The sequence below is a fragment of the Pseudochaenichthys georgianus genome, chromosome 24 (genome assembly GCF_902827115.2).
Source record: "Pseudochaenichthys georgianus chromosome 24, fPseGeo1.2, whole genome shotgun sequence".
Lineage (NCBI taxonomy): Eukaryota > Metazoa > Chordata > Actinopteri > Perciformes > Channichthyidae > Pseudochaenichthys > Pseudochaenichthys georgianus.
In genome coordinates, this window is record NC_047526.1 from 20,102,140 (window position 1) to 20,129,933 (window position 27,794).

Consider the following 27,794-nt stretch of genomic DNA (forward strand, 5'->3'; position numbering starts at 1 on the left):
CTCAATGAATATAAGAAAGCACTACGTAAAGCGAGAGCAGCCTACTACTCTTCATTAATAGATGAGAATAAGAATAATGCAAGATTTCTTTTCAGCACTGTAGCCAGGCTGACAGAGAGCCACAGCTCGATTGAGCCTTCTATTCCCATAGCACTCAGTAGTAATGACGATACTATTAACGATAAAATTGTTACTCTTAGAAACAAAATTAATGACCTCTTGCCTTCGACCAGTATAGTGTTATCAACAGCTCCCGGAATCGTAAGTTCTAATATTACACTAGATAGTAAACTAGAATGCTTTTCAGCCATTAACCTTGAACAATTACATTCAATGATTCTCTCTTCTAAACCATCAACGTGCATGTTAGACCCAATTCCAACTAAGCTGTTGAAGGAAGTTTTTCCATTAATTAGCACTTCTTTATTAAATATTATGAATATGTCTTTATTATCAGGCTATGTTCCACAATCATTCAAAGTAGCAGTGATAAAACCGCTTCTTAAAAAGCACAACCTCGATCCAGAGGTTTTAGCCAACTATAGACCTATTTCTAATCTTCCGTTCCTCTCAAATATTCTTGAGAAAGCGGTGGCAAAACAGTTGTGTGATTACTTAAAAAACAATGATTTATTTGAAGATTTTCAGTCTGGCTTTAGAACACATCATAGCACAGAGACAGCTCTGGTTAAAGTCACAAATGATATTCTAATAGCCTCAGACAAGGGACTTGTCTCTATTCTTGTTTTGCTCGATCTCAGTGCTGCATTTGATACTATCGACCATGATATCCTATTGCAAAGACTAGAGCACTTAGTTGGCATACAGGGAACTGCTTTAGGCTGGTTTAGGTCCTATCTATCTGAACGCTCTCAGTTTGTACGTGTTAACGATGAATCTTCCACGCAAACCAAAGTTAGCTATGGAGTGCCACAGGGCTCAGTGCTCGGACCTATTTTGTTCACATTATATATGCTTCCGTTAGGCAATATTATAAGGAATCATTCTGTAAACTTTCATTGTTATGCGGATGATACTCAACTATATTTATCAATCAAGCCTGATGAAATTAATCATCTAAATAAAATTCAAGACTGCCTTAAGGACTTAAAAACGTGGATGACCTTAAACTTTTTGATGTTAAACACGACCAAAACTGAAGTTATTGTACTTGGCCCGAAGAATCTACGAAACAAATTATCTAAAGACATACTAACTATGGATGGCATTAATTTGGCCTCCAGTGAGACTGTAAGGAATCTTGGTGTTATATTTGATCAGGATTTATCCTTTAACGCCCACATAAAATCAATTTCAAGGACCCACTACTTCCATCTACGTAACATTGCAAAGATCAGGCATATCTTGCCTCAAAACGATGCAGAGAAACTAGTCCATGCATTTGTTACTTCTAGGCTGGATTATTGTAACTCTTTATTATCAGGGAGTACCAAGAAGTCAATCAAGTCGCTTCAGCTGATTCAAAATGCTGCGGCTCGTGTACTAACCAGAGTTAGGAAAAGGGACCACATTACTCCGGTTCTGGCTGCCTTACACTGGCTCCCTATAGAACACAGGATAGAATTTAAAATTCTTCTTCTCGCCTACAAAGCCCTTAATGGGCAGGCGCCATCTTACCTTAAAGAACTCATTATACCCTACTGTCCTACTAGGGCATTGCGTTCCAAGAATGCAGGGTTGTTGGTTGTTCCTAGAATCTCTAAAAGTACAATGGGAGCCAGAGCCTTTTCTTATCAAGCTCCACATTTGTGGAATCAGCTTCCAGTTTGTGTTCGGGCGGCAGACACCCTATCCGTTTTTAAGAGTGCGCTTAAGACCTTCCTTTTTGATAAAGCTTATAGTTAGGGCTGATTAGATTCAGCCCCTAGTTTTGCTGATATAGGCTTAGTTTGTCGGGGGACATCTTACTTCTTCCTTCTCTCTGTCTATACCCGTGTACACTCATGTTCCGATTAACCCAGCTTCCCCAAATGTCTTTCTTTTTGGTGTCTATATACGCTGGGATCCGGAGTCATGGATGATCCTGCGGTCCTGTGTCCTGGATCGCGAGCGCTGGATCTTGAGTCGTGGCTGTGGTCCTGGATCATAGGTCCTGGATGGATATCCTCGTGGATTCATCTTCCTATTATATACACACATGCATTTCCAAACATTTGGACTACCTATGTTGCAAATGTATTATCTTTTCAATTTACACACGGCATCTATTGCACGTCTGTCCGTCCTGGGAGAGGGATCCCTCCTCTGTTGCTCTCCCTGAGGTTTCTCCCATTTTTCCCTTTAAACTGGGTTTTCTTTGGAAGTTTTTCCTTGTACGATGTGAGGGTCTAAGGACAGAGGGTGTCGTATTGTCATACTGATATTCTGTACACACTGTGAAGACCACTGAGACAAATGTAACATTTGTGATATTGGGCTATATAAATAAACATTGATTGATTGATTGATTGATATATGGACAGATCAAAAGAGCTTCGTCTTAATGACCAACTCTTCGTGTCCTGGGCTAATCCTCACAAGGGTAAGCCTGTTACTAAGCAACGGCTCTCCCACTGGATCGTGGAGGCAATTGCTTTGGCCTATACGAGTCAGAATCTGCAAGCACCTTCGGGTCTGCGGGCTCACTCGACTCGGGGCCTGGCTACATCCTGGGCTTTGTTCAAGGGTGTTTCCATCCAAGACATCTGTGCAGCGGCAAGCTGGTCTTCGCCGCTCACTTTTGTCCGCTTTTACAGGCTCGACGTCTCCGCTCCAAGCGTGGCCCGAGCAGTGCTGGGCACCTTGTTGAGTCGGGACTCCACCTGTGAAATTCTGGTTGATCGGTGATCTTCGAGATAAGCTCGTCTGGCAATACGGGAGCTACAATATCCCATAGTGAGACATCGAACGGAGTGTTATGAATGAGAACTATAGGTTACTTACGTAACCCCAGTCCTCAGAGTAACATGAAGTGAGATGTCTCACCAGACGGCCCTCCTTGAAGCGAGAAGAGGTGCTTATTTTGAATGACGCATGCGTCGTGGCACAAGCTACTTATAGGGGGTGATTTCCCCTGACTGATTTCACCAGCCAATCAGGATTGGCGTAATGAGATTGATGCTTCTGTTTGCTCCGCGATGAGGCACATCCCATAGTGAGACATCTCACTTCATGTTACTCTGAGGCCTGGGGTTACGTAAGTAACCTATAGTTTTAAAAATTATGATTTATTTTAAACCAATGTATTCAACTTTAATCTTGATTTCACCTTGACGTTAAAATCTAGAAAAAAATCTTTTTGTCTGTCGTGTCGACAAAAACATAATATTTTTTATTCTTTGTACGTCCAATGGTTAAACTACACATGTCAAAAAATCCCTAGCCCCTCACTCATTCAGGAGCCCACCGTGAGAGACCAGACAGACTGTACTGGAGGGCATACTAATGCTGAGGTCTAGTTGATTAAAAGGCAGATTGTGTCAGCACGGTGATGTCCGTCTGAGAGCACCTGAACGAGATCGATGGAGGTTGTTGAGAAAAAAACGTTACTCAATTCTTGAGGAACAGACTTTTCTGTGTGTGTGAGAGAGTAACGTAGCAACAGAAATGGACAGGGCGGTAAATCTGACTCTGCAGTTTGATGTGTGTGTGTTGCTGGGGTGCATGCTGCAGAATGAGGGGAGATGGACTGCTGTAATGCCCTACTTTTTCATGGCTCTGCATCAATAGAGCCCCACTCAATTAGGCTTATTCATGTGTACGAGCACGGACACTGCCCACACACAGAGCTCTGCCCCTCGGGCCTTGTGTGGGGGTGTGTAACAGAAGTTGCTTTTTTTTCTTGTTTCGGTTGATGATATTCTGCTGCTCTTTGGCAGATATGGGGTGGTGAGCGGTCAGGGGTACTTCTCCATGAATGGATGAGTCCTCACACACACATAGGTCAGTGTGCATATTAGGGCCAAATAGAACAAGAGGAAGTAAGAGATGGAGCATCTTCTCGAGGATAATACTTAGTCTTATGTCTGTTCTCTTTCTCTCTGGATCATCACCACAATACAGGAGGTCATTTAATTTCCACCCTTGTGTGTAGGAACTCTGTCTCAAGGCGGTGTGTGTGTGTGTGTGTGTGTGTGTGTGTGTGTGTGTGTGTGTGTGTGTGTGTGTGTGTGTGTGTGTGTGTGTGTGTGTGTGTGTGTGTGTGTGTGTGTGTGTGTGTGTGTGTGTGTGTGTGTGTGTGTGTGTGTGTGCACAAAGGAATGTGGGTTTTGTTGTTGACCTCAACAGTGACTTCTAGGAAGAAAAAAAACATCTTAATCTCCTCCTGTCTGAATCATTATCCCCTCCCCCTACCCCCCCCTTCCTGTGACCTTGTCAATAACATTCCCATTTGCTCGCCTTTCATGTTTTTCTGGCCGTGTATCATGTGAACCTCATTGGGCAGCAGAGGACCAGTACACAGTGCAACTCAAGCCAAGTCATTAGCAACGTTCAATAGGATTTAGGAATAGTACGCCGGGGATAAACACACACATATTGACGCACATAGGAATTGTGTTACCATTACGGTTACACTATATATACGACATACTGCAGACATACAGGTGTAACCAGTATACTATTTCATGATCTAGGCTATTGTTATGCTGGTGGTATACAAGGGTTCCTTTACCTTTACCTCATCCTTTACCTCTTTATTAGTCCATTCAAAAGTGCACCCATCCACTGACAGATGATGGATGTGATTCAAGTCTGTAATCAATTGAATACATCTCCCTTTGACTGACGACAGGAAGTGAGCTAAGCTTGATTCCCACATTATTTTTTAAACTAGAGGCTTCCTGCAACATTGTCAGCTGAAGGTCAAAATTGTATACAAAAATGAATAGAGCGGGGGAAGAGCAGTGAGAATTAATCTGAGAAAAATACATCATCTTGTTATAAACTTGGATCTAGAATTTAAATTACTACATCCAGCAAGACAGATCTACTTATTGGAAGATTTTGTCAATGGGTGACCCTGATGTGTTTATGGATCTGTCGGGGAAGGTCATTGTTGTTTGTTATCTGCGCTTGGGATGGCGGACATTTATCTCCCTGCCATTTAAATTGCACGGGCAAAAATAGACTCGCTTAGCGTCTTTGTCCGAGCGCGTGTTGACACATTTCACGTGGCACCTGCAGACTCACGCATCTGCTGCGAAACAAATCAGAGGTGCTGACAAGAAGGCCTTTTAGCGAGCAGATAACCACCAGCTTTTGAAACAGTTATAAACGTCAGAAAGGCGTCAAATATCTGTCTGAAAAACAAAATGGAGGGCGAGGTTGCAATGTGTGTGTTCGCCTCTCTACATGCCTCCTGCTGCTGTCATCTCGACACTTCTCCTTTCCTCAACCTCTGATCCACCGGGACAGCCACCCACCTGTTTTCTTTTTTTTTATCCGCCTCCTCTTCCCTTGAGCGTTTTGTTCTTGTCGTCCCTGTGGCTTTCACATACATGTTCAGCAGGGCTCGACATTAACGACTGCCCGATGGCCATCTAGTATTTAGCTCGGGCAATGAAGCCTAACCTGCTGGTTGCCCGATCGGGCAATCTATTATGCCAGTATCATGCAGCTCGCGGATCCAGTAATGAGTGACCCAACAGTACAACTAAACATATCTAACTAGTTTAGGTAGTTTGAGAGGTAATTAAAATAGCTACGTGTGATATTCTAACCTGAAGTGTGTGTTTTGTCCGCTCACCGCTGCATGTGATCATGCAGAGCTGCGTGTCGACTCGTCAGCAGCAGCTGATCTCTCTCTCCCGTCAGATTAGACTTCACTCGCGTTTATGTCCATATCGATCAGATCCAGCTAGTTCTAGCTAATGATATGACTACCTGCTTATTAAAAGACACCTAAACAATAAGTGTCGCTATGCAACTGGGTGAGGCCACAAAGTATAGCGCAGCATTATGCCTTTGTTTACATGCCCACCGGAATCCCGAGGCATTACCAACAGATCAACGCACAATCAACCCATACAGGACATCTCTTTCTCCACATTAAGTGTTAAGGCCCTGACACACCAACCTGATTTTGGGAGACAGAGGCCGTCAGAGGCTGTCGGGCATTCGCGGCGCCCTACTCAGGTTGGTGTGTCCCGCACCGTCGTCCGTGACACGCCTTATTTGGACTGCCTGACCCGATGCATGGCCGATTCACATGCATCGGGTCAGGCAGTCGGACCAAGCAATCACTCGGATTGGCTGTTCAGCTAGCGAATCAGTGCATGAGAAGCGAAACGGAAGTGAGGGATGTAAACAAACGATTTAAGAAGGCACACACAGACTGCTATTCATTTTCATCTCATCATGGCGATCTGGAATGACGGAAACGAAGACCTGCTCATCACCTTGATCCAGGAGAGGCCAGCTCTGTACGACATCACTGAGACAAGGTACTTGAACCGAGTAGTGAAAACCGGACTCTGGCGAGAGATTGAAACGCAACTTGGTTTCTCGGGTAAGAATATCTTTTTCATCAATTGAGCTCTTTAGCAGATACTGTTGGCTTTTTATTGTTTTCCAGCGTACAGTGACGTTAACGTGAAATGTAATTTGTTATTTCAACCTTGTGTTTTGTTGTTATCTTGTTGCTAGCTGTGCAGTTTGGCACTGCATATAGATATGAATTGGACATGTTAACTAGCCACAATGCTTACATCGTTTATTTGTGTGCTTCAGAGAAAGAGCTGAGGAAAAAGTGTGATTCTATGCGAACCCATTACACCCGGTACAGGAAACTTGCCCCTTCGGGGTAGTTGTGGAGCACAAAAGACTGGCAGACAGCAGTGGATCCTGACCAGGCTGCTGCTTTTAGAGCCCTACACAAGAAGGAAGGAGAGTACTTCGAACCTCAACATCACGGTAACTATTTTATTTGTTGAGTACAAATACGTTTTTCTTGCTTCTTTCATTTACTAAAACATTATTTTCATTCATTTGGTGGTTACAGTGTTAAATATAACAATAACAGAATAATATATATATTATTGTATTATAATTATTGATGTGCTCATCACCTTAATGTTGCAGCTGGTAAAGGAGGAGCTAATTGAAATTGCATGATATACTGCTGGGTAGCTTATGAAATTCACCATGGGATCAATAACGCTTTTATCTTAACCTATAATAATACATGATAAAATATGTCTTGATTATATTTTGTAGTGTTCTGAATCTTCTAGAAGTATGTCTTTAGCATCTGAATAGAGCATCACAATGTGTCTACAATGTACCTCTCACACTTGACCATACCCCAAACTAATGGCACACACATTTCAGGGTATTGTTTTGTTATGAATGCTTAGTAAACAGTTTTAAGAAGCCATGGTATTAAATTCAACTAACTGTGAACGGTGGCTGCAGAATCACCCCCCGGTGGCACCAGCAGTGAAACCTCGACCAGCACCACCGAGGAGTCCTTCCACTTTGATGCTGAGCCCTGCACTCCCCTGGCAGAATTCACTATCTGCACCACACCGGCACCGCTCGGAGAGAGGCCAAGCACACTCAGCACTGGAAGGCCTCTGGCGAAGCGCAGGATGATGCAGGATTCGCAGGAGGAGTCCGCCGTTGAGGCGTCAAAAACATTGCTGGAGGAGATCAAAATAAGACTGGCACAGTTGGCCCCGAGTGGACTTGATGATGATATCGCGGCCCAATCCAAAGTGTTTGAGCACAGACTGCGGCTGTTGCCACATCAGATGCGACGCTTCCTGAATCAGGTTCAAAATAGCTTCTTCGATTGCTTAGAGGACTCATTTTTAAAGATGTGGCTAATTTTTTTTTTACAGACAGTTGTGGCAATAAAAATGTTGTATTGCATAGTATTTTTATTGTATTGTATTTTTATTGAATGTTTACTTTTTGTATTATTATTGTTTATTTGGATAATAAACCACTTTTTACCGATACTGCAAAACTTTATTTCGTACCTTCATACATTCGTACCTCCATACATTCAATTTAGCAAGAAGTGGCCATTATTCAGATGGGTGTTTCTGCAGGATAGGCAATGCAAAACTTTATTTCGTACCTTCATACTACAGCCATTACATAACACAACATAGAATGATTTATTGCTGCTTCAGAGAGCTGAAGTGGAGGAGCTGATTTAAATTACATTATATGAAATTCACCATGGGATCAATAACATTTTATCTTAACCTATAATAATACATGATAAAATATGTCTTGATTATATTTTGTAGTGTTCTGAATCTTCAAAGTTAACTGAAGTTATCAAATAAATGTAGCATGGTATAAAGTACACTGAATGGGAGTGGAGCAGTAATATAAAGTTGCAGGATTAGTCTCAAGTACCTCAATATAATTATAGTATGTCTGCACTTTATGTGCTCATTTCATCATTCATTCATGTATTTTATATTCTACTAAAACTGAATCAAACCATAAACAAGGTGGCCTGTTGGGATTACTATATATATATATATATATATATATATAAAATATATCTGCATTATTTTATCCCACTTTATGCTTTGCTCTTGCTGCTTGTTTTACACTGATTTTATATCTTATTTCTTACTGATGTAAAGCACTTCAACTGCAATCCCCTGTATGAAAGGTGCTATACAAATAAAGTTATTATTATTCAGATGGATGTTTCTGCCATTATCCTCCTCAATTTGCCTAGAAGTATTTTAATGTTGAAGCTGTTACTATAACCAATACTAATGCTAGGGCTGCAACTGACAGTTATGTAGGCACATTGTTATTGTTTCTTATCGCTAACCCCTCTTATGGCTGATAGCTCCAGTGCCGCACGAAACATGTTTTCGATGGACGAGAGGGAAATGAAACGCACACGCTATTTGTTGTTTGTTTATATCACGGTCTGTTCTTCTTCTCTGTCTTCCGGTTGTTGCCTCTTTTGAATGACGAATACACACTACCGCCGCCTGCTGGTAAGGAGAGTTATTGCCACTCACGCACTGAAGTCTTTGCGGTGTGTTCCCGTGCGACACATGGCCAAGACGCAGGAGAACACAGCGACGCAACAGCCGGCGTCGGCGTCAGCGAGTCCTCTGGTGACTGCTTGGTGTGTCAGGGCCTTTAGACATTAGAATTGACTTTTCTTGTCTGTCACATACTCTTCTTGTCTGTCACATAAGTGGCGCACTGAAGCGGTATTGCGCTAAAGGAAAATTATTTTGACCGACATTTTGACCGAAGAGATTTAGATTTGCCGGCTAACGGGAACTCTGACGTCGCCATTTTGTGTGCTTCGCGGATGCGCTCGGCTCCTCTCGACTGCTGCTCGGGTCTGCTTGGTCAGCTTCCGGATGAGGAGGCATTTGTTCGAGCAACTTACAGTAGATAACATTACAAACATTTTTAACAGGGGCCATAATAGTGTAAATAATGTTTGTTTTGGCAGTTATAACTGAATGTAATGTTTTCTACTTTTTTACATCTGGGAAGGCATCTGCCTTCATCAGATGGAAAGTGTCTTGACCAACAAATTAAGTATTTCTTATAGCTATGCAGGGCATGCAAGCGAGAAAACACAAACAAGAACAAACAAACAAGTGAAATGAAGAATAAAATTGAACAATATAATATTGTGGTGGTTCATCTTATAATTCAGTCTAGAGAATGCACCAGACAGCATCTAAGACCTGCATCTAAATGTTCTAGGGGTACGGAGGCCACCCAAACCCTTCGTGCGTCATTTCGTCCAAGCGCATTTTTCAGGGCAATCTCTATTGGGATCAGGGCCATCTGTAAATTAGCTTAGATGGCCCACAGGGCCATCTCCCAAAATCCTTAATGTCATGCACTGCATGTAGATTAGTCGTGTTATGTCTGTCATTGACACTGTTAATCACATACGCCTTCAAAGTGTATGAAAAGGTTTAATTGCTACAAGCTCACCAAAAATGAGCCACCACTGATTAAAACCCAAAATGTGATAAAACGATGATTACGGTCATAAAAATGCAAGTTTTCATTTAATTTATCTTGATGTCTGCCTCCCTATAGTCTGTTCTCCTTCCACCATGTCTCATATGGTTCTCCCTGTATGATGTGGTTATGGGGTTGACGGTAATACTACTATGATGTCATGTTTTTAGATGTTTCTGCATATCTGCCAGGTGCATAAAAGAGAACATATAGATGGATAGAATGAAGAATAAAATTGCAGATATAACAGTGTCTGCAGGTTATTAACTTAAATTATAGGTCTATATTAGGTCAAATATAGCCCAAGATATAGTGGTAGGGAAAACAAATCTTAAAATGGTAAGTGCAATTCGCGATCACTTGAGAGATATGCCAGATGCAAATTGTGCAAAAATAGAAGAAGAATAAATAGGTGTGAGATGAATTTTCACACTCACACACTGTGTTTCCTGTGTTGATATGACATCCCCTCCCATCCCAGATGATCCAGTTAATCACTGGTTTCATTGTCAGCTTGCGGGCCGACACAATTTATAAACTGGCTGTGTGCAAACACTGAGTCACTCTCCATGGTTGGCACTGGGAAAAGATGCAAAAACACTGTCGTCATTCACGCGTGTATGTCAGAGGGAGACTTTGTTTTGACTTTCAAAGTCAGCGGGGTGTGTTCCTGTGGGCGTGTATTTCACTCGTATGTTTGCCTAAGCTCAAAGACAGCAATGGATATTATAAGGGGGCACTCTTATTTGTTAAATGTGTTAGAAATTACATTCTTAGAGACTTAAAGTTTGTTTATTGTTTTGTCTTCATTGCTAGCAGTCTATGGCCTCAGAACAAAGGGATTTCTGATAGCTTCTGAATTTGAATAAATCCATTCATTTCACTGGAAACAGATGACCTTGGTAATCTTATTGACGTTGAATGTCCAGTTTGGCTGGAAGCCCCGTTTTTCCATCGAGAGTGAGGGTCCAAATGGGCCCCAGCTGTCATTACATCAGCCTCAGGATAATATGAATCATGCGCCCCCGGATCACAAAACTGTGAAATAGAGTCACAAGAGAGATGCTGGCAGTTGCATGGTTGAATCCACAACAGAACTCATTCTGAGCTTTAAATCAGGGCTTCAGACCAAACCAGGATGAGATGATTTCAGGGATTTTGACCTTGTGCAGTAGCATGTGTGTGTCGGCGACTACTAGACAACACTTTAAAGGACTCGCCAAAATGATCATTTATGTATCAATGATGTATGAAAAACACAATAAACAAAGAAAATGATTTGAAGTAAATTGGGGCTATGTTTTCCAAAAGCAAGACTAAATCCAATAACTCTAACACAACTCATGCAGTACAATCCAAGTCTCATTGATGCAGTCATGTGCTGACTAATTGCTAGAAAAACATCTCACAAACAAGGCAACACAGGGTGAGTAATTGATATACAAACGTAATCAAAGCACAATATGGTGAGTGTACTGAATAACACATGATATACTTTTTTTATCTGCACTGTCCCTTTGGTGTAACAACATACATTTCCCCATCGTGTAACTAATTAAGGATTTATGATAATCCAACTCTTATCTACTGTTACTGTAAAAAAAAAAGTTGCATTAGAAATCTACGATAGTTGGATAGATAGGTATCTATAAAAATGAATATCTAGCATTAGCTAATAACGTCAATAAGATTACCAAGGTCATGTGTTTCCAGTGAAATGAATGGATTTATTCAAATTCAGAAGCTATCAGAAATCCCTTTGTTCTGAGGCCATAGACTGCTAGCAATGAAGACAAAACAATAAACAAACTTTAAGTCTCTAAGAATGTAATTTCTAACACATTTAACAGATAAGAGTGCCCCCTTATAATATCCATATTGTTGAGAATTTCCCTTCACAATGAGCGTTGAATAATCGATGAAGGAGTTCACAGAATTAGCTTCCAATATTCAGCATGCAGGATCATAGTAGTTTGCACTGGAATCCTCCTTTGAGGATGAATCCCTCCCTCCCTCCCTCCCCAACCCCAATTCAATGTCCTCTGGAGTACAGCTGATTCAGCGTGGGAAAGAGCTTTTTGCTGCAGCAGCTAACTTTATCCAGTGAAGTCACATCATCCCTGCTGCATGGTTTCAGCAAATTGCATCGCCTAGGGGAGAGAGGTGTTTAGAGACGAAGGAGGGAGGAAAGGGAGGGGAATAGCGGTAGAAACGCTTCTTTCTACTATTGCATCCTCTTTTGTAAAGTACATTTTTCTCATGGAAACCTTTGTCCTCTTGTTAACCTTGATCCTTTAGACCCCTCAGCTTTTTTTTTTTATTAACTTGTCCCATCCTCACTCTCCATTCTCTGGCGTGTAGTAGTTTCTCTTTCTTTCCCACAGCTCACTCGGTCTCTTATGATGAATTCATCCCTCTGATGTGACACAGCATGGCGGTGTAGCGGAAGAAAGCTGAGCTGTGAAGTTTCACTGTGTTGCACAACCCTCCTCTGCCTCATCATCACCACCGTGACCCACTTATCTGTGCGCTCCCCATCTCCCTGCATCTTATTTTCTTCTCATTTAGATTCCAATTACTGATCCCAAACTTAGCTTTCTTCATTTCTTTTTAGCTTCCCTTTTGCGGCCGTTCTCTCGTCTCTGCATGATCCCCGATTTACATAGCTTGTTTGTTTTTGTTTTCTCCTTCTTTTTTTTTTACTGGCTTTTCAAGTTTTCCTTGTTTACAATGTAATTTAAATATTTTAGCATCCCCTTACTATTAAAATGCACCTTAAATCCCTCCCGTCCCACGCTATTTCCCTCAGATCTTTCGTTTTCCGCCCCTCTAGTATCCCATCTTATCTCCTCGTATACAGCGCTGTCTGTTCCGATGAGTGGGTGTTATGATTTTATTGACCCGAGTACTTTTCTTTGAAACCTTTCAGACTGTGTGAATGTGCTCAATTTGTATCTTCTATTATCCGGCAACATCAGGGCCACATTTGATGTTTATTACCCAGACACTTATTTAGTCATTACAGGCAGAGACTGAACGTTCCTGTGCTCTTTACACCGCTGCAACATAACCTGTCTGTGACACACGCACGCACACACGCGCGCACAAACTCTCTCTCTCTCTCTGAATATGCCCGTAGAGAAAATGTAATTTGATAGACAACGATTTTGACTGCTAAGCTTCCATTTTTAGCCTCTACCTGACAGCAGCCATGATTGTCCTGAAAACAACTTACTGCTGTGTCACTGCAGCTCGTTTTTTTTTTACAGTATTTACATTTCATATCATCAATAAATCCAGAATTGTAGAGAGTTCATGTATCATACTGAAATATTACAAGTCAAAAACATACCTTACTCTAACCCTAAATGGTCTAAAATATTTAGTTAAGCGTTATATTCTTTTTAGGTAGGTTGGCTTTCTTGAAATCGTTTTTACATTTGAATATTGATTAGGCTATAGTTAGACAATGTAGCTCTTCCAAAAAATGTAAAGAAGTCCAAGAGTAACGAAACAAAACAAGTTGGTTAGCTTTTCCTAGTTTCTCCCTGACATTTGTGGCGGGTGCTTTTTTTCTGGCAGTACAGCTATAAGCTAGCATGGCTTCTGAACGGTCTTTATTTCTGAGGTGAGACTCATTTGGATTGTGGTATTTCAATCACAAGTTAGCAGCTAGCTACCGTGCCATTATGTCATTGTTAGCTGTGGATATAGGCATGGGAAATACAACCGAAAATAAAATATTGAATCCACCTTACACAATTACCTTTCTGCTGCATATAAGTGGCCTTAGCAATTAACCCTTCACTGTTCAATACAACTAGTAGTTCTCGTTCACGTAATTAGACTATGAATGGGAATAATGATGAATCACTTTTCTGAGTGAAGTGATGGCCTGTCACAAGGAGTTTGACTCTTTGTTCGAGGAGAGAGTGTTTGAATAGAGACTGAATGGAGTTTGTGGTGAGTCACGGGGCCGGCCCGCTCCCATTAGTTTTGATTCACCTCACCACAGACAAACCAGACTGAAAGCCCTGCTGGCTGCTTAGCTGTCGGTGAAAACAAGTGTGATACACATGCACACACTTTCTCTGCACTAACAGAAAAACAAACACACTGACTGGCCTGTCTCGCTGCTGGCTCTCTCACAAAGTCGACTCAAAGTATCCTTCTTTACAACAAACACTCCGCTCCTTGTTATCTGCGCAGTCTTCTATACATAGGATACACACTAAGTCTTTTCATCTCGGTCTTTCTTCTGCTTATGAATACAAACACATTTGCCCCCGATTGGAAAAAACTGGTGGTTCTAATCGTCTCTTTTACCACACCAAAAATCCTATTCCATCCTGATTTTACACTATTAAATTGTAAACAATACACATAACGTTGCCAGTGCCCTTTTATGGTATTTAATACACAACATATCACCTTTTCACTAATATGTTGCTGAAAATATGCACATGCAGCGAGGTAACAATGTGTTATGTTGTAATTTAGCTAACAAGAAGAATCATGCATTTGTTTTCTTTGTTATGGCTTCTCCACATTTTTTTTAAACTTTCTACCTGTGAATACCTTACTTTTTGCAGTACTTAGTTGTTTTTCATTATCTTCGTTAATTGTATTTAATTTGTTGTCGTTAATGTCCAGCAAACGAAAAAGTACAAGAATAGTTTGCAAATGACAGTGGCCATCTCCTAGGACTTCATTTCTGTCTAGAGTATCATTTTGTGGTTTATGCTGCTTGAGATCATATCTTAGAAACAACAGCATTTTATTTAGTGGAGGAATACCTGGCTTTATCTCCCATAAAATATATATTTGTAGGATGAGCTTCTGCATGAGCTGCAGGGACCTTTCTATCTACCGTCTAACACAATCTGATGTTGTTTTTAAGAGTGTGTGTGTGTGTGTGTGTGTGTGTGTGTGTGTGTGTGTGTGTGTGTGTGTGTGTGTGTGTGTGTGTGTGTGTGTGTGTGTGTGTGTGTGTGTGTGTGTGTGTGTGTGTGTGTGTGTGTGTATTGCCTCTCCCTTTACGTCTCCTGGCATTGCCCGCTGTCATTTTGTCACCCTTCAACTTCTGGCAAGATGAAAAAGAATTTTCCCAGAGGGCATTGGGTGTGAGCTCAACTATTTCAGCTTCTCAATCACCAGCACGGCGGCACTTTTACCGTTCATCTACATTTTAAGTGTGCAAACGTGCACGAGTGTTGAAATGATTGTCATTGCATGCAATGCATTTCACACACTTGGGTACTTTCTCACAATCTCCACAGAGAGACAAAGCCCTGGGGTGAGCGTTTCTCTGATTGATGGTGGCAACGTTGAGTGTGTGTGGGGGGGGGGGGGGGATTTGCACGTCGTTGGCGATTGCCTGCAGTCATGCCTCACACACACAGCCCATACTTGCCCTAGTCATCACCAATCACAGTGACATTCTGCCTACTGACAGGAGGAATGGGCACACGCACGGGCACACGCACGCACGCAAATTCTAGTTTGGACATATAATGGGTTTCATCGGACACCTGCTCAGCCTCGTCCGTCAATTTTTGTCCGTGTGTTTCCTAAATAGAGATTATTTTAGCTTGGCCATCTTTGAGTATTTCTATATACTTAGTCACCCCAATGTTGGAGGATTTTCTAGACATATACTGTATAACAAACATAACCTACTGCAGAGGAAGCAGTTGACTTCGAAGACTCTGATATATATGGACGTGAAAACCTATAAAAAGGTAGATACGGCCCTTTATAAAATCTAAAATGGACATCTTAAATGCAGCATCTACCAGCAAAGTGTGTTTTTGTTTCTTCAGAATTATTGTCTCTGAGCTAATTCTAATTAATCTTTAATTGAAGTTTACTATGCCTATGTGAGGTGACAAATACAGCTACTCAGCTATCATTGAAAACGACTCAAATATATATTTTTGTATTACCTTCTTATTGTTTGGTTTAACAGACTCCATCACTTAAAGTTTGGAGCATCAAAATGCATTCTTTAAATATAGAAACCCGGTAATACCACCAGCTAGCCTTGCCAAAGTGCAGTCACTGCAGCTTTGTTTAACTCCATGTTGTTGTTCTAGCTACAATGATCTGTGGTGTACTATTTGATATGGTATTACAGAATATCATACAGTACTCACTGCATTTGAGTTTTGCAGGACCGTACAGTGTACCACAAAAAATAGAAAATGAGAATTTCACATAGCAACAGCATCCAACCAGTTATCTCTCCTGCATTTTGAAAAAACGCCTGACATGCATTTGCATATAACCTCAGTCCTCCTGATTCCATTGCGGACACATTTCTATACTAATAAATGAACGGCTTTCATACGTTTTGCCACATTTCTCCGCCTTTCTTTTCTGTTTTCTTAACGAGGGGGCACTTCAGAGCGAGACCCTCTCGCTAAGACGCGGAGAGAGATTTGAGAAGAAGAGGTTGGAGGGTACAGTTGACTTTAGGGAGATGCTTAAAATACACGCCGTGTAAATGCCTCTTAACAGCTCAGGAATGAGGATGACGGTGGGTTAGCCTTATGAGCGAGTGTGGGTATGAACAAATGCAAATGAGGTGTCACTGATGTCAAGTAGGATTTTTAAAGTTAGGTATGTGTGTTTATTACTTACATGGGCCTTATACATATCTGTTGTATATGGTCATCATCAACGTTAATGATTTATATGAAAACCCCAGTTGCAATTCATCTGTAGTCATGCCTTCAAACATAGAGCCTACATGCTACGTGTGCTACATTTGGTATCGTATTTCAAAGGTATAATTGTGAGCTAATTGTATTCTGTGTTTTAATGCTGAGAGCTCAAATCAAATCTTCTCTCCATCCTCCCCGTCCCTGTGTCTGAATACCAGTGCACGCTCCAGGCGAAAGCATGAAGGAGTCCTCTGAGAGAAACATAAACGCTCACACATACACAGCACACTTTAAAAACGATTTCAGTGTTGTAGCATCGTGGACAAAGGGAAAGGGGATGTGATAGAAAAGGTATTAAAGTCTAGTTTGCTGCCCAACAAGAGCGTTCAATCTAAAAGAGAATTTTTCTCATGTACGGTATTTTTTTATGTAGTTGTTTTAGAGAACTTTTAACCAGTTTTTGGCATGAGAAACACCCAAACACTAACAACAACAACATTATATATATGATCAGCTAATCATCAGCCATTGTTGCCATTTTTGCTGCTCATTGATCAGTCAGCTGTTGTGCAGTTATTTTCCAGACACGGCTGGTTTGATTTCTGGTCAAAGGTTGGTGAGAGCCATTATGACTCAACCGATTGGCCAAATCAGTGAGCTGATAGCGACGAATGCCACAAATAGCCAAAGAGTTGGATGTTTGATGCTCAGTGGGATTATCCAAACTACAATGTGTGAAAAAGATGATAGAAGATGAATAGAAGTTAGTTCAAGAGGATGTACTACGATGCAGTAGAAGGGGATGCTAAAGAGACAGGAAGACAAGAACTGGACAGTTCTACAAAACCCTAGAATAAATGAATTATTGAAGACCAACGCTAACATTTATATAACTAGCTTTTTTGACAAGGTATTTTTGGGACAGAGGGCCTTTTTTTTGGAGATTTTAGAGTTGAAAGGGGGAGACAGAGGGGAGGACTTGCCTGAAATGTTCGGCCGGACAGGATTCGAAGTGGCTTACTAGGCGGCGGTGACCTCATATACAGTAGGCTGCCAGCTGTAACCACTGAGCTATCCTACGGCCTGCGATTCTTGCTTTTCAAAACCAAAATGGTTATGGCAAATAGCTTAGGTATGGTTAAGATTAGGCAAAAAAGGCAATATTTTATGTGACACTAGGAGGTTTTGCAACGTTTCACAAACGGTGTTCTACGAGAGCCCCATTTGTCCCTCAGAAGAAAGGCATACCATTTCCTATATTGACAATGAAAGTTGGCCTTTGACATAATTGGTGAGGAACGGAATCGTCCAATATTTTTGGGATGGGAGAGCATTTGCTTCAATCATGCAGTATGTTGTTACTGAGCAGTTCAGCTGTTGGTAAAGGCCACAACACAACAAAAAAACTGCACTTGCACATGGTTTTTCTTTAGCTCTAATACCTAGGAGGGAGAGTTTGGAAGATACGTCATGTGGTAGCTGGGAGGAAAGGGTTGATCCGCCCTTCGTGCCCCTTTTGCACAAGCCTTGTGGTGAAATAAAAAGATCCGGATAAACACAGGACCTTTGAAGTGGCGTTGAGCTGAAAACAGCCTCCAACCACCAAACCACTAAATGGCCCAGCCCGACAGCGTGATATACCACAATGACATTTCCATATGATGCCTGCTCCTAGTAGGCAAATATATGTTCAGGCTGCTTGGAGCTCAGAGTGCAGAGACGTGGAAACACTGATTTGAATACAGAGATGAAATGAAAGAACTGATAATGTGAGAAAGTGTGTGATTGGGGTTGGTTTTAGTAAAGGCTTTGTTTCAAATTCATATTTCCTGTTTGCCTCTTTTCTTTTGTTGGTTTCATGGCACTGTCTTCCTCACTAACCAAGACTGTTTCTGTGTTTTAGGAAGAAGAGATGCCAGAGGTAGAGATAGACATAGATGAGCTGTTGGATGTCACCAGTGACGACGAGAGGGCCACCAAACTACAGGTATAGACACATGGGGATTGTTTGTCTTATGTCTCTTTTACGTTTTATGTCTATTGTACCTATATCTATTTTTAGCTAACCCCATTGTAATATACTCTACTAATGTAATGAAATGTATTGTAATGTATAGCAACCCACTTTCACGCAGTCAGTCTGTCAGTTACATTTAGCTTTTTGTCCTGTTTGAACACACCTGAAGTACGACAGTCAGAATCCTACAACCAAATTGTCTTTGAATGCAGCAGCAAAATCCTGCTCTTAAGGGAAACGTGTCATGTCATGTCACTTATTTGCATGATGGTCTATTGAGTCTTCTATCAGTGAATCGACATAGCTGCCTTTTGTACTTGTAGTTGTATTTCTCGCTGTATGATTCTTAATGCTAGTATATTCAAATACATTCTGGTTGTTGGATTCTGACTGACAGGTACCATAGCCCAACAACATGCTCACCAACCACTTACAAAGCCGATGTAGAGAGGGTGGTGAATAAAGAATGAAAAGTCAGAGAGCTGTCACTCTTGTTCAAATGTTTTCCTTTTCTTCCTTTTGCACAGGTATCGTTAATAGACTGCTACAAACCAACAGGGGTGAGTATGTTCAGTGTGTCTGTCACACAATAAAAAGCTCAAGCATTGTGTCCCATATGTATGTGTGGGGTAAATGATTGAGTTGTGACAATGACATTCATTGTCTCTTTCCACTATCATCCTGATATAAATGCAACAAAGGGTTAAAGACTAAAATTGAAGAGACATTGCTTAACATTACTTTTTTTTACATGTTAGGGTTAGGGTGAGAAAAGGTTAAGCTATTTTGGTGATTACAGGTAGCGCAGACCAATCACATTACCTCTACATGCGGCGATCTTGTTCAGCCTAGACTCCCCATCTTTCACTTGCGTGTTTGTGTGTGTGCAGCATTAGGTCAAACTGCAGCAACCACTACAAGGTCACTAGTATATAAAGCCTCTCAAAGTGTCAAACCAGTGTCACACTTACACACACACACACACACTGTAATTCCTTGACAATGGAGTAGCACACATGCCATTTTGAACACAATCCCCAAATGAAGGCATCAGCTGGGGATAAACACACAGAGACAGAGAGACAGACAGACAGACAAACAGAGAGACAGAGAGAGAGAGAGAGAGAGAGAGAGAGAGAGAGAGAGAGTTTGACTGACTGACTGACTTAGGCTGCGGCCCCACGAGGACGAATTCGGTCGTTTGCGTTATTGTTTAGTGTCATATAGACCGTTCGGCCACACGAGGACGACCGAATATGGCACTAAACGACTGAGGAAACGACAACGGGTCCCAAGGTGGATAGAAATGCATACGCCACTCTCTGGGGGGTCAAACGGCTCCGTGTGTGCGCCCTATACGGACATTTTCAGATCACTGATAGTGATTGCGCAATAGCCCCGCCTCTCCCCACCTCTTCTGCTCACCTCCGCTTACCCCGCGCCAGTGCTGAAGTGTTTCGCCACCAACAACAACAACAATGGCGGATCGCAGAGTTGCTATCGTGCTCCGGACGCTATTGACCATGCTACAGTTGTTTGTGCAACATCTACAGCAATAATGATGAGGCAATAGCCCCGCCTCTCCCCACCTCTGCTGCTCACCCCCACGTCAAAGTAAACTGCACCCTGAATTCAGATTATTTATCTTTCTCTCGCGAGTGAAGTCTAATCTGACAGGACGGAGACACGCAGCTCCGCTCACCTGCAGCTCCTCCCGCTGCAGCAAAACACACACTTCAAGTCAGATCATCACCCTTAGCTATTTTAATTACCTCTCAAACTCCCTAAACTAGTTATAAATATGTTTATTTTTACAGTCGGCCGGGTCACTGATTACTGGATGAGCTGCTGCATGAGACAGACACTGACGCTGTCTGAAGAGAGGGAGGAAAAAGAGAGGCTCCGTGTATTTTATCATTATATTATATAGAGTCGTTATTCATTTGTTTTAAAGCTCAATAAATAACAAAGAAGACCTTTGACCGGCACTTTTATAATTTTGTCCGGAAGATTTCAACTTTAATACACGCTGACTGGCGAAAAACTCTGCCCGGTTCCCACGGTGCCCCCACCGTGGAGAATAAACAGAAGGGCAACCATGACAACCATGCTTCTTCGCTGCTTTTGTGGAGGAAGTTACAGCGCCACGTAGAGGCTCCTGCATATGTATTGCAGCTTCTCCAGCGGTTGGAGTTAAACGGAGCGGTCTCGTGTGGGCAGACACTATCCGGATAATTATTGCATGTGGACGGAAGCCGTTTGCGATTGCGTTTGCGTTAATCCTATGCGTTTAGCCGTTTTCGTCCTCGTGGGGCCGCAGCCTGACTGACTGACTGACTCACTCCACCGTCACCGTCATGGATAACAGCTTCTACTCTACTACATTTGAAGCTACAACCAGCCTGCTAGTCTAATTTTGTCCGAAGGGTCATTCTGCCTACCAGCACCTTTAAGCTGTTAGGTAGAATCAGTGGCGGTTCTAGAACATTTTAAATGGGGGGGCAAAGGGGGGGAAAGAGGTCATACCAGGGTGGCATGGGAGGGCGGACAGTATGTGGTATTTTATACTGTATATAACCTATTTATTGTTAATTCATGCCCTAACACCAGTGTTCTTAATGCACAAGAGAAACAAGGTGTTCAGACAAACAATCGGGTGCTCTTTGAGTCCCCCAAGCTTACTTCAATAATTTTAAGTGAAAGGAAACTACAAAATGTATTTTAAAGCAATGAATTAATGGAACAGGTTGTTTTGCATTACAATGTAAAACTAAATATATATATTTTGTTTTAAAAAAATTGGTTGTCTTAGTATTAGACAGACATATTTGCATGTCCTCACTAAGCATTATTACATATTCATTTAATATTAAACAAATCAAAATGGCCAATTATCCCAAAATGTTGCTGCTAATATAATCATATGCTTGTCAACTTTAACTGATCAAAAAGAAATTCTGAAAAAATACTTGAATTATCTATGAATTTGCAATATGGTTCCTCCGTTTGTTTCAACCCCGTCATGCCATACCATTTACCCTCCTATTAAAATAATGGATCAGTCCATGTGTGATCTGCATTGAGGGAATTACATCACAAAAGTGTCAGTTTCTTCTCTTACTGTACCTATATTTCAGTTTTTGTATTTTCAGATTAAGATTGACAAACTCAACATTTCAACTCTGTTATATGAATTAATAATAGTAAATAATTGTTTATTACAAAATAAACAATAGTTTTGCAAAATATTACAATTTTGTAATGTCCTTGACTTCCATGTGGTGCCATAGCTAAACAAGGTCTCATGCCTACTTTTTGTCAAAAACTTCAACCCTGTTACATTTTTTTCAAGGAAATTCCTAGTAATTATTTATATTTTGTGCCTGAGGTGGGAACATGTAAGTAGTCCACTACCAGATGTTATGACCAAACATTTTGGTTTCATTTTTCAAAGATATAAAGACCCAAAAGGCACCCGATTCAGAGAATACTCAGAATTCTGCATACTGTAAGTACTTAATTATAATTAAGTACACAAATGACATCACCCATCTCTTCAGAGAGCTAAAGGTGACCTGTGCAGCAACACATTTCAATCAATATTTGTCAATACAAAGAGCTGCTATAGATTGTGCTGCTGTGATGGAATATGTAAGGAGAATAAAAACATACCATGTGGTCCAGCTGGAGTCACCTCTGCCTCCTGATCCCTGCCTCTGTCCCTCTTTCTGACACTTCATCTTTATTCCTCACATATATTTCTTCTTCTTCACTAATGTCTTCATCTCCTCCTCTTCCTCCTGCTCTGACCCTCCTGGTCTCTTCAGTGAACTCTCTTTTCCTTTTCCTCTTTCTGTTCGTCCTGATCACTTCTCATATGTCTTTTTGTTGTTGTTGAATCATTCCTACACTCTGGCCTGCAAGAGTCTACTTGTGAAAAGCACTGGTACAAATGCTTGTATAACTTTACACGTTAGGGCCATGTAGGTAGCTAATATGTAGCATATCATAAATATAACATCAGAAAGTATTTATCAAACGCACACAGGCTCTGTGTTTAGATCCAGTTTTTACGGTAAAGGATGTATCCTGGTTTCATTGATCTGGCCTCATTGCTGTGATGTGTAGTTTACGTGGATTTAACAGTAGGCTACCGCGTAGTTTAGCAAAGTGATCGATCTCCCAGCTAACGCTGTCTGCGTAGTATTTTGTAACGTAACGCCCCAAACAGCGCCCATCTGTTAAACGCTATCGATTCAAACGGCAGCGTTTTATTAATATTTAGTTTCAAGCTCTCGTCCTTAGTAAAAACAAAACTAGTGGAAGGGGAAATGCTCCCAGGGGAAGCTGATCCATGGGTGCTAGGACAGCTCGCTCCCTCTCTGCAGCTCTGTGCAATAGAGTCTGGCTGCAGACCGCAGAAAGGAGGCGTTTCCTATAGGGGCGTTTCCCATAGGGGCGTTTCCTATAGTGAACGACGGGAGCCGGCTCTCGCCCGCGAACGAGCCGTTTTTTGTTTTGTTTTTGCGGAGGGATCTAGATCGGCATGAAGGCACATTATGCAATGTGCAATGTGGACATTATCCCGCTTATTACACATGGCCACATTCTCAACAAAGTAACGACATGACTCCCAATAATAATTGAAATGCTTTTATGGATTTAGAAAAAGATTTTATTGATTTAAAAAATTGTTTTATGTATTGATTTAAATTGACATGCATCCGCTAAGAAAAGTAGTCCGTTGTTACTGTTTGAACTAACGTAACAACGGCAGGAACTGCTTCTATAGTGTTTTTGAGGAGCTTTTTGATTACAGATTTGAAAACATCGTTGCTTGCTTTAAAAGTAGCACAATTCATTATGTCAAACCTTGAAAGATATCCCTGCCCTAATGCCAAAAGTAACTGGCAACTGAATATATGTCGCCGTAGCTATGATGTCTATGTCTGGACCGCTGCGTAAAAAGGAGGGTTTCTGATTACTTCTCTTCTTACTTCTATAAGAATAAAACACGGAGGACGGAGATCTCTTTTTGTCCCCCTCTTCTCCCCGCTGCAGCCTAGCAGTTGATCTCAAAGCACGCTCCCCTCTCCTGCAGGGAGAAAAACTATATTTATATATTTTATATAGGTTGATACAGTAGCCCCTTTTTTTAAATAGTTTTTATAGGTGTTGCCATTTGTTTTGTGTAGCGTGGTTCTACAAGCAAGTCAATGCATTCATTGGGTGGTATCAGAGAGTTACACGGGTCTGTAAATGCAATGAAAACAATTGGCCACAGCAAATCATTTATATTAAACATGTAATTTTTACTTTTGAATACTTTAGTACAAAGGATGTCTTGAATAATTTAAGTGATATATGTGTACACATATAAATCATTAGTCAAAACAGGGCTACATTTGATTAAAAGGTATAATATGCGGTAAACTGAAGAGCCCTTTGGGAGCTGAAAGAGCCGGCTCTTCTTGGTGAGCCAAATGATCCGGCTCAGCAAGAAGAGCCGGAATTCCCATCACTAGAACAATGACTTCTTCTGCGAGGATTTATAAAAGCAGCTGGAATCCCTTAAGTTGCTATTGGATAAAAAAAGTTAGGAAACGCCCCTATAGGAAACGCCCCTATAGGAAACGCCCCTATAGGAAACGCCTCCTTGCTGCGGTCTGCAGCCAGACCCATCTCGCTCTGTGAGCCGCGGTCTGTGTGAACGCCGCTCCGCAGTTTAATGCAGGGCCGTAGCTGCGTTTTTAACGGGCCTACAATGATATTTAAAATGATTCACTTTTAACTAATGTAATGCTTGTTTCGTTGCTTGAGAAGCTTGTGGAAATAGTGTAGGTTTGTTTTAGTACAGTTTTAGGGAAACAAAAGTTATGGGGGCAGCTGGGGGGGCAAGGCTCTACAGTGGGGGGGCAACTGCCCCCCCTTGCCCCCCCGTAGATCCGCCCCTGGGTAGAATGTTTGCTTATACATTTAAAAGACCAGCAGTCTCACTGTGTTTCCACTCTTTATGCTATTCTAAGCTAACAAGCTACTCTAGCTTCTGTGCGGAGACATGAGTGGTATCAATCTTCTAGTCCAATTTATTGACAAGAAAGCCAAGGAGTTTACTTAAAAAAAAGTAACTATTTAGAAATAAAAACCTTTGCTGATAATTGATGTACTCGTATTTAAAGGAAGGACATGTTTGCCAACTTTAGCTTGCAAACTATAATAGAAACTGAGGATAGATTGTAAATATCTAAAGATTCAAATCCTTATCTCCTTCTTTACTGTGAGCATGTAATAGTCCTGTTTGATCATTTTAATGCATCTTTAACTATTAGGAATTCATTTTTTAATTGTATATTTCCTTTTGTGTGTGAATGACTGTTTTCTTCTCTCCCTTGCAGGACTTTGTCCGTGATCTGCTGGCCAGGATAAGGGGAATGAGAAAACTCAGTGCGCCAACCAAGAAGGGCCTATAATGGCTGTGAAATCCACCATAAATCCACCATAAACTGCGTCATCTCAGCTCCACCTACTTAACCCACTCAACATGGACTGTCATCACACATTAATACTTAAACATAATGGCATTTGTAACTATTCTGCAATTTGCAAACATGCACCATAAACTCCATGAATATAGCACTTCATTTCACCATCACGTAGAATGACAAGGTGTATTGTTATATTTAACTGTTGAAAAGGTACATAAGCAAAACAGAGCCGACATGTTTAATATACAGCCACAATAAAATGTCAAGCCTTGGAACATGACACAACTGCAACTGTGCTTTAACATGAACACCACCCAATTCCACATTTCAGAGCCATGTTACAAGCTAACGCTGTAATCCCAACAGCCATACAGACTAAAAGCACCAACAAAAAGGGGGCGTGGTAACAAAATGTTTGTACTGCAGTAGGTGTGCAATTAGCTGTAGCATTATGTAAACACAGTGCTTCGAGATTTTGTCATTTTTTTACTAAGGTGTTTTACTGTAACTTATACTGTATGTTGCCATTTATTGTTCCTGTGATTTGAAATGTGGTCTTCAACAGTTTTCCGTTTCGTCCTATTTTAAAGTCACCCTGCTTACCTTTACTCTTTCAGCGCTTCGGATATAAGGGAGCTCTGTAGTTTTATTTTCAGCACAAGGCGTTAATACATCAGTTCTGTCCTTTTGTGATGTGTAAACTCTGGAAAGAGTGGGGACGTTTTAGCAAGCGAGGCTAAAATATTGTCAAAATCATTAGCTTTTTACCCACTGTTCTTGTGTACATTTCCCAACAGAAAGGCATGATGGGTGTTGCAGTTCTTTGTGAGACTACAAAACCTGTATGATGGTAGCCTTTCACTTATAACGGTGTTGCTCTTCTTCATCAGAATTCATATCAGTTGGTCATTTAGGTTTAAGCACAATGCTAATACATTGTTTTTTAATACACTCTGGTTCACTTAACTCTGCTAACTAATAGTGATTTGCCTTTAAGGAAATTCAGGATCCAATCACTCTTTTTCTCTACACAGAACCTTAACTACTGACAACCTAAAAGGCAATTATGGTTGAGTCATAACCTGAAAACAACTTGAAACTTTGACACTCGTCAGGTCCTGTAAGGGAAGGTGTGCCAAAACTGGGAGTATTACATCTTAAATGTCATACAGCATGGCAGCGTTTCCCTGGAGATTGTTTGTTGGGTTTGTAAACATCTGCGAGAGGGCGTAGATTCTTTTTTTTTTGTTGATGTTTTTCCAGGTTGCAGAGAATAGGTTTTTATTGTATAATCCAAGGTTTAAGTGCTGGATTTAGTTATTTATTGTTGTCAATGTACACCAACACACTCACTAACCTGTACGCTCTGGTACAATCATGACTCTGTTTTAGGGAAGGGCCCGATTTCACTTCTGAGCAGTCGATCGTGTTTCCGAGGGGAGTGGCGCAGACCTGAATCTGCCGTATTATACTGTAAACCCTCAGCTGCCAAAGACAAAGCAGGGCAATGTTTGGTTTTAACATAACACTTGCAAAGCACCCGTCTTGCATGCTAACAACAGAGAGAAAACACTGATGAAGAGAATAGATATTATGAACTTCTTATAATCAAGCAAAAAATACTTTTATTGACTTAGATATCATGTCTGACTTTGTAAAACTTCTTGTGTTGAAACAACGTGACGGTCGCGTTGGAGAGAATCCAGGACATTTTAAAATGGTGCTGTTTTTAGATGTTCTTCCCAGGTTTTGGTTGTGTAAAACACATTTTCACTGTCGTTTGACGCCAGAGAAATGTGTCTGGGAGAAGTGTGTGTCTTTATTGATGGGGTGCGTTCAGTCTTTAGTGGCCTCCTCTTTGCTTTTCTGTCTATCAATTTGGACTGCATTGGTGTCCAGCGCACTCAGCAACGGTTGTTTTGTTTGAAAATGATCACTTGTTTCTGGATGAGTGAATTGAAGGCAAAGGTTAGAGGAAGCCATTATAAGCAACTGCGATGCATTTGGACTCATGTCGAGGTACTCCATAGGCTTTTCCCTGTTAAGAAACAGTTCAGGGGCAATAGGCTGATATTTTATAATTTATGGGATTTCATGTGGAGAGTATTTCGAAAGTGTTCCATACTAGAAAGCTTTACGTTTGCATGTATTTTTAAAGTCGCATGTAGAGGGGAACATTTTGTTGGCCCAAAGGTTTTTAATTTCACAAAATAAAACACTTTCCTTTTTATACCTTTATTCTTATTATAATTATTAAGACGAAAATATTCAGTTTTTCAGCTGCAATTTTGTTTTTCTGTACATCCACAATAAGCGTTCTTGTTTTTAAAATGTAATGTGGTGTGTGGTTTGTTTTTGCTGATAATAAAAATGCAGAAGGACTCTGTACTGTTTAAACAGATGCCTTCTCTGTGTGGATTCATTTTCGTTTTTACAGGGAAAGGAAGTGTGGTTTGTACTTTATTTAGAACAATAGTTTGCTTTGAGTTGGATTAAAAGAGCAACATCACTCCCATGTTTGTCCTGAAAATGTGAGGCCAAGTTAACCTTAGCTTAGCCTAGCCTAAAAACAAGAAACAGGTGGAAGAGCGGGAAGAGCGGGCATCCCATGTATTTACCGTAGCAGCCATATTTAAAAATACAACCCAAAAC

At 41.1% G+C, this 27,794-nt stretch overlaps 1 protein-coding gene across 1 annotated transcript in view; it reads left to right on the plus strand.

Moving 5' to 3' along the window:
• Positions 1–27,543, plus strand: part of ppp1r14c (protein phosphatase 1, regulatory (inhibitor) subunit 14C) — a 37,026-nt gene extending 9,483 nt beyond the window's left edge. The window contains exons 2-4 of the mRNA XM_034076640.2: positions 18,544–18,627; positions 19,185–19,217; positions 25,053–27,543. Coding sequence (XP_033932531.1) covers positions 18,544–18,627; positions 19,185–19,217; positions 25,053–25,127 — 192 coding nt within the window. The 3' untranslated portion in view covers positions 25,128–27,543. The remainder of the gene's footprint in view (positions 1–18,543; positions 18,628–19,184; positions 19,218–25,052) is intronic.
• Positions 27,544–27,794: the final 251 nt, after the last annotated feature.